Source organism: Narcine bancroftii, chromosome 6 (genome assembly GCF_036971445.1).
Source record: "Narcine bancroftii isolate sNarBan1 chromosome 6, sNarBan1.hap1, whole genome shotgun sequence".
Classification (NCBI taxonomy): Eukaryota; Metazoa; Chordata; class Chondrichthyes; order Torpediniformes; family Narcinidae; genus Narcine; species Narcine bancroftii.
The window spans coordinates 124,103,423-124,117,698 of record NC_091474.1 but is presented as its reverse complement, the minus strand read 5'-3'; the positions used below and the strand labels follow the sequence as shown (position 1 = coordinate 124,117,698).

The 14,276-nt window shown below is 41.8% G+C and overlaps 1 protein-coding gene across 12 annotated transcripts in view; it reads right to left on the bottom strand.

Moving 5' to 3' along the window:
• The window catches only part of mlip (muscular LMNA-interacting protein), a 186,951-nt gene that overhangs the window by 93,565 nt on the left and 79,110 nt on the right, over positions 1-14,276 (bottom strand). For 11 of the 12 annotated variants that reach the window (XM_069885960.1, XM_069885958.1, XM_069885951.1 and 8 more), the window contains one exon: positions 13,795-13,848. The exons of the other annotated variant lie outside the window; for it this stretch is intronic. In XM_069885960.1, coding sequence (XP_069742061.1) covers positions 13,795-13,806 — 12 coding nt within the window. In that variant the 5' untranslated portion in view covers positions 13,807-13,848. The remainder of the gene's footprint in view (positions 1-13,794; positions 13,849-14,276) is intronic. 12 annotated transcript variants of the gene reach the window in all.

Below are 14,276 nucleotides of genomic sequence, written 5' to 3'. Positions count from 1 at the left end.
TAATGACTGGGCTTAAGGTAAATATTATTTAAAAGGATTGGGAGCAAAACATTGTTGAGAAAAGTGGGCAATGCCAAGTGGGATACTACAAATCACAATCTTTTTCAATATTCCTGGTGCAGTGTCATCCTCAATGGTATTGACCTCCCGTCATTCCACTGATCAGGGACTGCTCTAACACCACCAAAGTTATACATTTTTTAATACTTTTTTTGATAAATATATAAATTATAAATCAACTTAGACATGCAGCATGGTAACAGGCTCTTATGGACAACGAATGAGCCCATGCTGTCCAATTACACACAATTGACCTGCACCCCTAGTACGTTTTGAATGGCGGGAGGAAACCAGAGTCCCCGGGGAAAACCCACACAGACACGGGGAGAACATACAAACTCCTTACAGACAGCGTGGGATTTAAACCCCAGTCCCAAGTCGCTGGAGCTGTAATGGTATTGCACTAACCACTATCCCAATCGTGCTACCCAAAAAGGACTGTCTTGCCCATTGTAACACCACTTTTTTTCTCTTGCAGTGATAACTGTGAATATTTATTATTTATCTATCTGTTGTATTTATTAAATTGTTATAATTTAATTAATTGTATACTATAGTAGTTATTTCTTTTTGTGAAGCACCTGGTTAGATGATCAAGAATTTCAGTGCATATAGACAATGCCCAATGTTCAGGACTTCAATTTCGCCTTTATGTGCCATTTTAAAACCAAACTACAAATGCAGAATGCAGTTAAAAAATGATACAACATTCCTCCAAAAATCATGGGGCTACACTTAAACAACATGAGACTACACAAAAACAGCCTTAAACAACACAAGATTACACTATTTTCATGCAAGACAAAACCGAATTAAACGTGAATGGAAGAAAAAGTGCAACAATACAGTAATTAACAAAAAAAAATAGACAAAAGGCACAGTAGAGACAATCAGATATAACAGATTCTGGATATTAAAAGTCTGTTAGCTTGAGTAAAGAAATCACCACCAGGACCGAAGAGGCTGCTGTGCGATGCTGTCGCGCCGCCATTTTGGATCAGGCTTGCAGGAATTCTACTAGACCCTAGATTTTAAAAGTCTGATAGCTAAATGAAGAAACCGCTACACAGTTTACAATCCATAAACAGAAAGCATTGACATCATCTGCCACAATGCTCCTCGATCCAAGACGGCGCAACCCCCAGGACCCCCGAACCAGGCACATGACACCGCTGCTCCAGACACCATGGCACACCTTCCACAGAACACACCATGACATCCCGATTTAGGCCATCGGCAACAAGTGATACCAAAGACTGGAAGCCTCGTCCCCACACTGACGCTGAAGGCTGGAGGCCTCATCCCCAAAGCAAAGGCTCGGTCCCCACAGCAATCAGCTTGGTCTTCACAGCAGTGAAGGCTGCACAACATTGCAGGTTCTTATCAAAGGTTTGTTGTTGCCTCACGATTTCCATATTGCAGCAATTGTCTCACAGTGCTCTAGTGTCTATCTCTTTCCAATTCAAAATTGTGCACAGTGCCTTACTTAAAGGGTTACAGTAGTACCAGGTCCAGAGAGGCCACTGCGGGCTGCTGCCATACCACCATCTTAGATCAGTAATGCAGACCAAATGATCAGTTGTATCTCAGAATTGACGTATGTTGGAATTGTGCTTTGGGTTAAAAAAATAAAGAAAAATATAAAATTTATGCAGTTTATGTTGTATTTGACAAACTATAACAGGTATACAGCTCATGTAAATGTATAAATATGCTTACTTACATTGTTAGTCGGTGTCCCGGGGTCTGTACGCTGGGCATGGCCTCTTGATTCCTGTGCCTATGCATGAGTCTTCAATTGGCGCATGGACAGTGGGTCCTCGTAATGGAGTTCAGTTGGTGCATGCACGAGAGATAAGTGCCCTAATGATATTGAAATTGTGCCTTTAATCTGATGTCAGGGGCGTGACATGTGATGATGTGGGATTAGAATGATAATCCCTGCTCTCCTCGAAAAAGTTGAGGAAAAAGTGATAAAAAAGACTACAGAAGTTACAGACACTATAAGGAAGAACTGTCTGAAGACATACAGAAGTCATTAATAATGCCTCCAAAGAAGAATAAAGGCCTTACTGCTATATAAGAAGCTGCACAGGAAAAGGAACAAGAAAAGAAAGAGTGGCCTACCTTGTAAAAGGAGAGTGGCCAGAAGCCGGGGAGGCCTTGGACACTGCTGCACAAGGTCCCCTCTGACAATGGCTGATGACATCGACTGAAAAAGTGACTCTGAGCATGTGTGAGCACATTTAAAAAAAAGGAGGAAATTTTTAAAAAGATTCAAAATACATACAGCTCCAGCGATCAAGAGGTGGACCTGGAAAAGCAAAGGAAAGATCAAGAACGACTTACAATCGAGAAAAAAGCAGGAAAAGGTGCAGAGGCTTTTTATCTTCTGGAGAAATGAAGCAATATTTAGACATTTTTCGACAATCTATGAAAGTATTAAGTGATGAAGTAAGGAAGAATGGTGATAAGATGGAAAGATTAATGCATCGTTGACACGAGATTTGAAATAGTGGATGGTAAAATTAAAGGGAATGAATTCGAGATTCAAAATCTCAAAAACCATATGAAGAAGGTACAAATAGAGGCTGCTGCAAAGCATGGTCAGTTAATCCAAAAGATAGATGTTTTGGAAAACTTTAATAGACGGAATAATAATAAGATTGTTGGACTTAAAGAAGGGGATGAAGGTCAAGATATGAAAAGTTTTTTTTGTAATGGTGGATACCAGAATTTACCAATTAAGATTTTGGATGTAATTATTGATAAAGTGGGGATATGTGATGGTAAATTGTAGAATTTATTCTGAATATAGGACTTTGATGAATATATATGCAACGAATATAGATGATGGAAAATTATTACAGGATGTTTTTATGCAATTAGCTAATGTAAAGGGGAAAATATTTATGGGAGGAGACTTTAATTTTGATTTAGATTCGAAGTTGGATAGATTAGGTTGAATCATGGTTAAAAACAAGGTAGTTAAAGTTGTGAAGAATTTTATGAATGAAATGAAACTTGTGGACAGTTGGAGGAGGATGTTTCCTGATGTTAGAGTTTATTCCTTTAGACATAAGACATATTCATGTATAGATTTGTTTTTTACTCTCCTCTCAACCACAAGCTAGGATTTAAAATTATCAATATCAAGTAAGGATATTGTCTGATCATTCACCTTTGGTTATGTCAATTTTATTGGAGGAAGAGCAAAATACAAGGTATAGATGGAGGTTTAAAGCAGCATTGTTAAAAAGGCAAGATTTTTGTGAATTCATAAGACAACAGATAATTTTTTTTAGACATTAACAAACATTCTGTAACCAATAAGCTTGTGGTTTGGGATTCTGAAGGCTTATTTAAGAGAACAAATAATAAGTTATATGGCTAAGGTTAAAAAATAATAAATGTCTGAAGTTAACCATTTGGAAAATAAAGTAATAAAGATGGAAAGAATTGCAAAATCAAGTAAATGATGAGAAACGAAGACTATTAGATTTTTTTTAAATTGAAATTTAATACAATACAAACATACAGAGTGGAGAGGGATACAAGATGAACCTGACAAAAATATTATGAGTTGGGAGAGAGAGCACATAAAGTTTTAGCACAGCAATTCAAGACTGAACAATTATCGAGAACAATTACAGCTATAAAAGAAGATTTGGGTAATCTTACATAAAACGCAGGGCATTAATGATGTTTTTATGAAATTTTATAAGAAATTGCACCAATTGGAATCCGTGAAAGATGTGTTATGAGTCCAGAGGACCCATAAACCCAGCAGCAATAGATATTCACCAAGGCAAATGCTTACTTAAGCAAAAGTTGCTTTTAATTATCTTTAAACATGAAAACAGAATCACACATTAACTTATTACTATTAACTAAACTAACCTAACAACACCCTTCTAATTCTAAGCGCATGTGTATGTAATGTGTATGTAAGTTCAGAAAAGTTCTTTGATTCACAGTCCAATCTCATTTCTCAATCCTCCAAGTTTACTGGTTGCAGGCAATTCTTATACTGTGCACAGAATTGAACATTTATAAAGTTCACCAGGCTTTGGTGCTTGAAAGGTAAATGGTTACAGCTCAGGAAGGTTCTTGTTGGTTTTCAGAGAGATATTTCTTGTTCGCTGGACACCCACAACTGATTCCTTGTAACCAGCCACTTCAGTGTATTGCCAAATAAACTTGCCCCATCAAGATTTTCCAGATGATAACCTCTTTCTTTCAGATAACTACAGAGTTCCTTCTTGTTTCTCTTATTTCAAGTGAAACATTAGGCAGCCAGTCCTCTCCTCTTACATGAACCACAAAGGCTTTGACCAGACTGAATTAAGCACTCACAACTCATCTTCCAAATGGGGTTTTCCACAAGCTTGTCCTGTTCCAGTCCCAGCTGCTGCTGCTGTCAAACTGCAGAACTGAACTCCCCCTCTCTCCCTCTCTCTCTCTCTCTCTCTCTCTCTCTCTCTCTCTCTCTCTCTCTCTCTCTCTCTCAGAGAAAGCCTGATTTACTCTCTATGCTTGCATATGACCCTCTTAAAACAGCAAGTTCCACTATAGACAGTCTGCGGCTCCGATGAGTTATTTCAACTATTACCTTTTTGTAAACAACAATCCATTAGTGAAGTCTCTTGGGCACTCTCCAAAGCATTTTCAAAGGCTCTTGGTGCTGGCCTGTCTAGCATGAGCAGAGCTCCAGTATTTTAAATTAGATCTGTTTTAAAGTGTTTGTTTGTGAACTACACTAAAAAACTTTCCCAATTTATCTCCCAAAAACTTATCTATATACAATACAAACACAACATAATCTGTCACAGATGGAGATAAAATAGATGAATATCTGTCACAAATTACTTTGCCACATTTAAATATTTAATTAACATAAAATTTCAGCAGGCTGAATTAATAAATCCTTTTACAGTTACAGAAATATATGACATACTGATGTCTTTACCAAATAATAAGGCTTCAGGTGAAGATGCTTTTTTCTCTGGAGTTTTATAAAGAATTTAAAGTGTGATTGATTCCTATATTTATGGGGTTGTTAGACCAAGTGGAAGATCTTTGTGATTTACCTCAGTTGTTTAAAACTGCATTAATAATGGTTATTCCAAAAAAAGGAAAGGACCCTTTGTTTCCATCTTCATATAGGCCAATTTCATTATTGAATACAGATTACAAAATTTTGTCTAAACTATAGGTAATAGATTAGCTAAATGTTTACCTAAATTGATTAACATTGACCAAACAGGTTTCATTAAGAATAGAAGATCAGCTGACAATATTGAGATTTTTAAGTTTGTTAAATATGGCATAGAAAAGAAAAATTCCATTAGTAGCTTTGGCTTTAGATGCAGAAAAAGCATTTGACAGATTCGAATGGGATTGTTTAAAGTATTGAAGGTTTTTGGAATTCCAATAAATTTTATAAATTGGATAAGAGCATTTTATAATTGCCCAAAGGCTAGATTAATTTCAAAAAGACAAATAACAATTTTTTTTTATTGGAAAGATCATTAAGACAAGATTATCCATTATCTCCTTTATTATTTGCATTGGCTATAGAACCTTTAGCAAATGTGATTAGAAGAGATAATGAGATTGGGGATATAAGATAAACAATAAAGAACATAAAATTAGTCTTTTTGCAGATGATGTAATATTATATTTTACAAACCCTGAAAGTTCATTAAAAAAAGTAAATGTTCATTTGGCGGAGTATGGGTTAATATCAGGTTATAAGGTAAATATTGATAAAAGTGAAGTGATGCCAATGACTGAGACAGATTACACTCAAGTTAAGAAAATGACATAATTTAAATGGCAGAAGGAGACGGTCAAGTATCTAGGAATTAATATTGATAAGAATTTAAATGATTTATTTAAATTAAATTACATACCCCATCCATGTAACTGTCCAATTCTTCTTAACTTAAATTCCATCTCTCATTTCTATGCCCACTTTCCCAGTTCATCTGGATCCTGTTGTAATCTCCGTATCCTTTGCCATTCACTATACCACCAATGTGGCATCATCCACAAGCTTACTAACCATACTTACTGCATTGTCATACTCGTTGTTAATGTAGATGACAAGGCACAGTGGACCCAGCACTGATGGCTGCAGGACCCCATTGGTCACAGGCCTCCAACCTGAGTAACCAGCCTCCACTTCCACCCTCTGCCTCCTACCATTAAATCAATGTTATATGCAATGGTCAGCTCAACCTGCATCCCAGTTGTCATATTGAATGGAAAGGATACAGAAAGCATTGGAATAAACCCATTCAGTTTCCAAGATCATGTGCACCTTTTGAAACGATACATCCTATCTGAGCTCAACTCAGCCAAAGAAGGACTAAAGATAAAGGATAGTAATTAATATAAAATGTATAGGGTTTGTAGGTTAATTGGTGCATTTGGGTGGCACAGGCCCGTGAGACAGAAGGGCCTGTTACCATGTGCTGTATGTCTAAATTTTTTTAAAAAACAACTACAAGAGATCAGCCAGATATTACAATTAATTCAATTTGGACACCATACTATTCCAACAATTAGTTTCTGCTGATTAATAGTCTGAACATCATGTCACCCTGTGATGATACACCACTAGCCTTCTGCAGGGGGAAACCTCTGTACCTGAAGAAGAGCACTGGAGGACAAGGCAACACCTGTCTAGCTGTCAATCAGCCAACCTGAATGAACCAAGCCCCACCTGATCTGCTGCCAATCACCCTCCAGGATATAAGCTACATCCAGCCTCTTGAGGTCAATCTCAGAGCCAGCATAGCCACTCTCACAGCTAGCTCTGTGGAAGTTCATGTGGAATAAGGACTGTTGAACAGACTTTATGTTTTGAGTCTGCTTTTCTACTCGATAGCACATCACAATTTATTCCACATAAAATTTGAAGCTGTAATGGAAAAGTTTCTGAGTGCCGGGAGCCTCGAAGTCGACCCCTGTCATCCAGAAGCACAGGCACACTTTGAAATCTGGAAGCACACAGTTGAAGTAATCATCAAGGCACATGCCGATGACATCCTAGACTCCGACAAGAAAAGGGTCGTCTTACTCTGCTCGAAGCTGGGTCCCCGAGCCTTCCAGGCCCTCAAAGACTGCACCGAGTAATCTGAAGCAATGAGTACCCTAGAGACCATGTATAAACCTCCCACAAACGTGGTCTCCGCAAGGTACCTTCTGAGTATTTGTGCCCAGCAGCCTGGAGAGGTGGCCAAGTCCTACCTGGGAGCCCTACGTGAGTTAGCCCGACCGTGCCTGGCAGAACCCAGGGTAAATGAAAGGAAGGTCAAAAGGTTGATCAGGGACACACTCAAGAGGCATCAGGAAAAGTTGCTGGAGGACAATATCTACTCCCTGGCCAAAACAATGGAGATAGTCCGAGCCCTGGAGGCAGCAGTCCTGCACACCGAAGCCTTTGATTCCAGGCTTCCCCAGGTCTGCACATGGTCAGTACAGACCGCAGCTGTGGCCCAAAACCAGAGGATGGACAAGAACATCACTGCTGCAGGTGCCCCACGCCCTTGTAAGTACTGTGGGTCCCGGTGTGGGTCATATCTACGATCACGCCAAAACTGCCCGACCAAAAATCAGTACTGCTCAAGATGTGGCAAGAAAGGCCGTTTTGCTAAAGTATGACTTTCAAAGCCTGCCGGCAGCTCAGCAGCCCTCCACGACCAGCCCTCACTCCCACCCGGTCCTGGCCACATGCGATTGCCGGATAACGCCATTCCCCCCGCAACAACTTCCAGCCTCCCCAACCTCGGCAACTATTTCCGGCCTCGCCAACAATGATTGCCAAGTGCTCGCCATGCGCCCATACCAGCCCTCGACCACGCCAGCACCGACCCGCTAAGACGCCACTTCTGGTCCATGGAGTGACGTCACTTCCGCTGCCTGCAATGACGTCATCAGCACTGACAGCGTGACGTCACTTCCCCTGATGCTATCACTGCAGCTAGGGAGGAGGGCCAGTTAGGCCGCCGCCATGCACACCCATGCACCACCGCCATCTTGTGCTGAGCAGGCGCAGGCACCACAGCCACCTGTGCCCTCCCAGGCCTAAAACAAGCACTGCACTGATGACGATTATGACGTGGTCAACACAGACACTGACCAGGCCACCCTACTGATGCACCCCATGCCTCCGGATGCCGCCAATCGCCACCCATCACACCCCACACCTACAGAGAGCAACACTGGCCAACACTCACCTCTACCAACACACCCCACACTTGAAGAGGATGTCGCTGGCTGCAACTCGCCTCCAACATCGGGGAATGATGACTCGGACCCCCAGATGGTCCTAGCAAGCACCACTGACCAGACACATCCCTCACGGCCTTGGACATTCCATGATGAATGTCAAAAGCAACCGGCAGGTAATGAAGAGCCTAATAGACAGTGGCAGCTCTGAGAGCTTTAATAACCCAAGCATGGCCCACTCCCAAAAACATCAAAATCCACCCCATCACCTTGTCTATCACTTTTGTTGCCCAGGACCGAACTATTAATACCCTCGGGCACTGCTCTGTCAATCTGACTGTGGGGGGGGGGGGGTCCAGGCTCCTGGTCATGCCCAACTCTGTGCCCCAGTCCTCCTGGGATTAAACTTCCAATGTCACCTGCAGAGCATTACCCTCGCCTTCGGGGGGGCCCCTACTCCCACTCACGCTCCACAGCGCACCGTCCAACCAGCCACCGCCAACCTGCGACCTCTCCACGCTGTGTATCACCCCCCCGCCATCTTCTCACACCTCATGCCAGAATGCAAGCCAATACCCGCCAGAAGTAGGCATTATTGTGCCGCAGACAGAGACTTCATCAGGCCAGAAGTGCAGAGGCTTCTGGTGGAAGGTGTCATAGAGCCCAGGAACAGCCCACGGAGAGCCTGTCCTGGTGGTCAAGGGGGGCAGAAAGCCGAGGATGGTCATAGATTACAATCAGACCATCAATCGGTACACCCAGCTAGATGCCTACCTTTTACCAAGGATAGCCGACATGGTCAACAAGATAACTTGCTACCGGGTCTTCTCCACATTGACCTGAAGTTGGCCTTTCACCAACTCCTCACCCACCCATGGGACAAGCCTTACACTGCCTTCGAGGCAGACGGACGCCTCTACCAGTTCCGCTGAGTTCCATCTGGGGTCATAAATGGGGTCTCTGTCTTCCAGGGGGAGACGTATCGCATGGTAGACCAGCACAAGTTAAAGCCGACTTTCCCATACCTGAATAATGTCACCATCTGCGGTCACGACCAGCAGGACCACGATGCAATGCTCTGAATGTTGGTGAGGGAGGAGGTGAAGGGCATCAAAGATTATGGGAAGAAAGCCAGAGAGTGGGCCTGGATGGAAGAATGGATCAGGTCATGATTGAAGAGCCTATTTCTGCTCCTATGTCTTATGGTCTTAAGTCCAAGCAACATTCAGATTCAAAATATACCAGACCAGTGGAGTTGCCAGGCTACAGAATGGCAGACCAGTTGCTTCAATTTGCATTTCATTGTGTGTCACTCACTGCCATGTCCCAACAAACTATGACCATTGCCTCTCATTTCCCTGCCTTGCACACTCACCCTGCCCTTTCTCTTTCATGTTCTACACTTCTCACCAGAACTCTTCCACCCCGCCCCCACAAACAACAAATATTTGAAAAGGAACAAACTTCAGAGCAGCAGGGACATGAGACGAGTTGATTTGCTCTTTCAAAGCATTTTCAGAAGCAGGTGGGATCAGCAGGTCTTCTACTGTGCTACATTATTCTGTGCAGTTCTGACAGTATTCTGTAGCCAAAGCAGAAGGGTTTTACACGTGTCACATCAATCTCTTTAGAACCAGATTTTGAGTAGTTTCTTTGGAAATTGAGTGAAATTAATTAAACAATGGTCAGACAAATGTTGGTATCAATCTCATCATGACTTCAGGGCCACTGAAGCCATTTACAGATTCTCGTTATAAATATGTGGTTGATATAAATGGTCACAGTCGTGGAGATGAGCTGAGTGTGTCTAGGAAATCCAAGTGAATCTTTGAATTACAGAGACATGGAGAAGTACAACATGGGAGCAACTCAGCTTGTCCATGGTGACTGGGATGTCTCTCTACGTTAATGCCAGATGCCTGCATTAGCCCCATATCCCTGATTTTGTTCCTATCCAAATATCTGTCCAAACATCAGTGTAACACTGTAAATGCATCTGCCTCCATGACTTCCCATGCATCTTGACCTAGGTATTCACCACCCTCTGGGTGAAAAACTTACATTATCAGATCTCTAAATTTCTCTCCTCTCACCTTACACCTGGGACCTCTGATTCCAGATTCCTCCACCTTGGATAGCTATGTTCCTCATAATTTTATAAAAAGTCATTCCTCAGCTTTTTATATTCTCAGTCTCTTCTGTATTCTCTCTATTGGTCCCATATCCTTCCTGCAGTGTGATGAGCAGAGCTGTACACAATACTTCAGTTCAACTGCAGTTCAACCAGTGATTTGTACCATGGCAACATGCCACCCAACTCTTATATTGCTTCCCCCAATGGATATGCATACAGATTGCCTTTTTCACTACCCTTATCCACCTGTGTTACCATTTCAGAGGAGCTATGAACTTGGACCCCAAGGTCCCTCTGTACATCAAAATATCTAAGGTCTCTGCCATTTACTCTGAATGTCCCAGCAGAATTTGTTCCAAAGTGCATTAATTTGAACTTGCTATGACAAGGTCAGCCATTGTGGAATCAAATGGTGGGGCAGATTGGAGGGGTTGAGTGGTGTTCTACTGCTCCTGGTTTCTTCTATTCACTTCCATGCATGTCAATGGTGATTTAATGCTGGACTGTGACTGTGAGAGTCTGTGGACTCGATGGGCCATAGAGTCTGTTTCCAAGCCCTATAACAATCAGATGATTCCTGGTTAATTCATAAATGCAGATTGTTTAACAGAACAAGCTAACTTCTTGCATTGAACCTTGCAACCAAACCAATAAAGATCAACATTCACAATTGTTTGAAAAACGCAAATATGCTGGAGGAACTCAGCACATTAAGTCCATGAGACGTGATTCACAATTGCTTCCTTTGAATTTCAGATTTCATTGATCTTCCCCAATTGCACCTTTCTGTACATTTGTGGTTCCTCATAAACATTAACCCACTCCTTCACCACTTTGGTCATCTGCAGAAACAAAGGAAATCATTCTGGACTTCAGGAAGCACAGGTCTGACCCGCTCCCCCTATACATAAATGGTGACTGTGTGACGAGGGTCCACAGCTTCACTCTCCTGGGCATCAATATCTCAGAGGACCTCTCCTGGACTGTAAACACTTCAGCAGTCATCAAAAAGGCCCAGAGGTGCCTGTACTTCCTGAGAATGCTCAAAAAGAGCAAGGTGGGTCAGAAGCTGCTGATGACCTTCTACAGTTCCACCATACAGAGCATCCTGCTGTACTGCAGCACAGTATGGTTCTCCCATTGCACTGAAGAAGAGCGGCAAAGACTTCAACGGGTGGTGAGGGCAGCAGAAAAGATAATTGGATGTCCCCTACCCTCCCTGAAGGATCTCAACACCTCTCGTTGCCTCAGTAGAGCACAAGCAATAATAAAGGATCCCACCCACCCTGCCCTGCATCTGTTTGACCTACTACCCTCTGGCAGACACTGCAGGTCAATCAAGACAAGAACAAACAGACTCAGAAACAGCTTTTTCCCCCAGGCTGTCACTACACTAAACACACATATCCACAAATTCCCCTCTCTGTCCTCCACATCTATTATACATACAGCCGATACCCCCCCCTCCATTCACATAAAGGACATATACGGCACTGTAAATTAATTTTTTTATTTAACTTCTGTGGTGCTGCCTGTGGTTGTGTCGCTGCATTGGTAACCTTGTACTGCTGTCATAAATCTCGTTGTATAACTTGTATAATGACAATAAAAAGCTATTTGATTGGTTTGATTGATTTAACTCCTCCTGCCCCATCTTATCACAAACATCATCTTCTGTCCTCTCCACACCTCCTGTCTCACTCCTTCTCCACAAGTCAGAAGTTTATTCATCTCTCGCTTTCCTTGTTCTGATGAAAACTCATTAGTCTGAAACAGTGGTCTCTCCCTCTCCACACATGCTGCCTGAGTTGCTGGAAAGTTTCCAATCTGTTCTGTTGTATTCCAAGGAATACGAGCGCATAGCGGTTAGCGCAACATCTTTACAGCACCAGTAATCAGGACCACTTCAAATCCTGCTCTGTCTGTAAGGACTTTGTACATTCTCCCCATGCCCACGTGGGTTTTCCCCAGGGACTCCAGTTTCCTCCCACTGCTCAAAATGTTCTGTGGATTTAGGTTAATTGGGTGGCACAGATTCGTGGGCCAAAATGGCTTGTTACCATGCTGTATATTTAAATTTGAAAAGATTTTTAAAAATTAAAAATAACAATACAGGTACTACAAATGACCTTTCTATCTCTGGGGTTTGTAGACTGGAAAAAAGCATCATCCATTTCATGTCAGCTGTGGGAAAGGAGCATACATCAAACATCAAATCTGATCTCAGCTATGGTGTTGTCCATAATAAGAATAGTAAATTGCACCTTATACATGCTAAAAACTCCCTCTTGTGCAAAGTTCAGGGAGCAGTGAGAACCAATGGGATTGTACTTGCCATCAGGCAAAACCAATGAACATATCTATTCTTCAAAATCTGCTGATAAAACCTAAAACTTTTTATATCATTAACACAGTTTTATTTCAACTAGATGGTGGAGTCAGCCAACTCTGGTGTCTTCTGTCAGTTAGTGCACAATGTTAAAAAGCTCTGTTAAAAAATAAATTAGCAGTTGTGATCTTCTCAATAGAGATCAGTTATTATGATCTAAGGCAACAGTGGTGGCTGGAGAAGTGACCAATGACGGAAATACTCGGCACCGTCTGTGGATGGGGAGCCAATGTTTCAAGTTCCAAGTGAATTCTCCACTTAAAAGTTAACCCTGCTTCTTGCTCCACAGATGCTCCCTGACTTGCTGAGTGCTTCCAGAGTTCATTTCTCTCCAAATAACCTCCCACCAAATTTTGTCCCACTTTGCTAGTAAGGAAAAGACATCCAAAGGTTTTGTCAGAAAGATGAATTTTAAGAAATTCTTTTAAAGATGAAATGAGTGCAAGTCTGAGATCAGAAACTAAGTGGATTATTTTCCGATAGTGAACTGCATCTCCTCTATTTACTCAAAGCTAGTGTCCACTGATTATTTTACTGAACTGAGAACTTGCTATAACCAAGACCATGACTTTCAAAATTTCACCCTTGTTAAAGGGAAAGATAAAGAGCTGCCAAATCGGTTTTCGTTCATCAATGGTTATTTGAAAAGGTTCAGGTACAGAGAGGAATGCAACTGATAGAGAGTATGGATCATACTTTGACTGTCTTATATTGAGATTCAATAACCTGCACCTCATGCAATAGAATTCTCTTACAAGGAGGAATTTATTTGCAGCAACTTTCTAATGTAATCCATCTGGCACATGATAAGCTGGCAATGGAACATCAATCGTATTTATGGAGCAGTCAACAGCTGAGCAGTCAGGATCCAGTACAGAAAGTTTTGCTTCACACTCAGAACATTACGTGACCCATTTCCCCATGGTTTTTCACACTTCAAAACATGAACATTGGATGAAGTTGAATCACTTACCACTGATTTCATCACCGAACACTGCTGGGCTTTCTTCCTTTTAATTATAGGATCCTGTAAGGTGACAAATAAAACAGTGTTCAAAGTCAGGCGCCGCTGTGCCTGGAATTTCCAATGCACCAGTTGCTGGTGCACTGTTGGATGTTTAACTGCATTGAATTTCATGGGGCTGCCATAGATCATATTTCACAGGAGAAAGGTGGGAGCTAAAAGAAACAGCATCAGAATTGCCCAGTGAGGTAGCAAGATCTGTGATATTGGTATTGCACACTAGCATGTTGTGAACAAATGCACACACACGTGTGCATGTACATGTGTGTGTGTCCCCATGTATATGCATGTGTGCAAGTCACTGACTTACTCTGGTAAGAATGCATATTCAAGAATGTATGGATTGGTTGGTTAATTAGGTGTAATTGGGCGGCACTGGTTTTCAATGACCGGAGTTTGCTTCTTCCGTGTAAAACATAGTTAAATTTAAA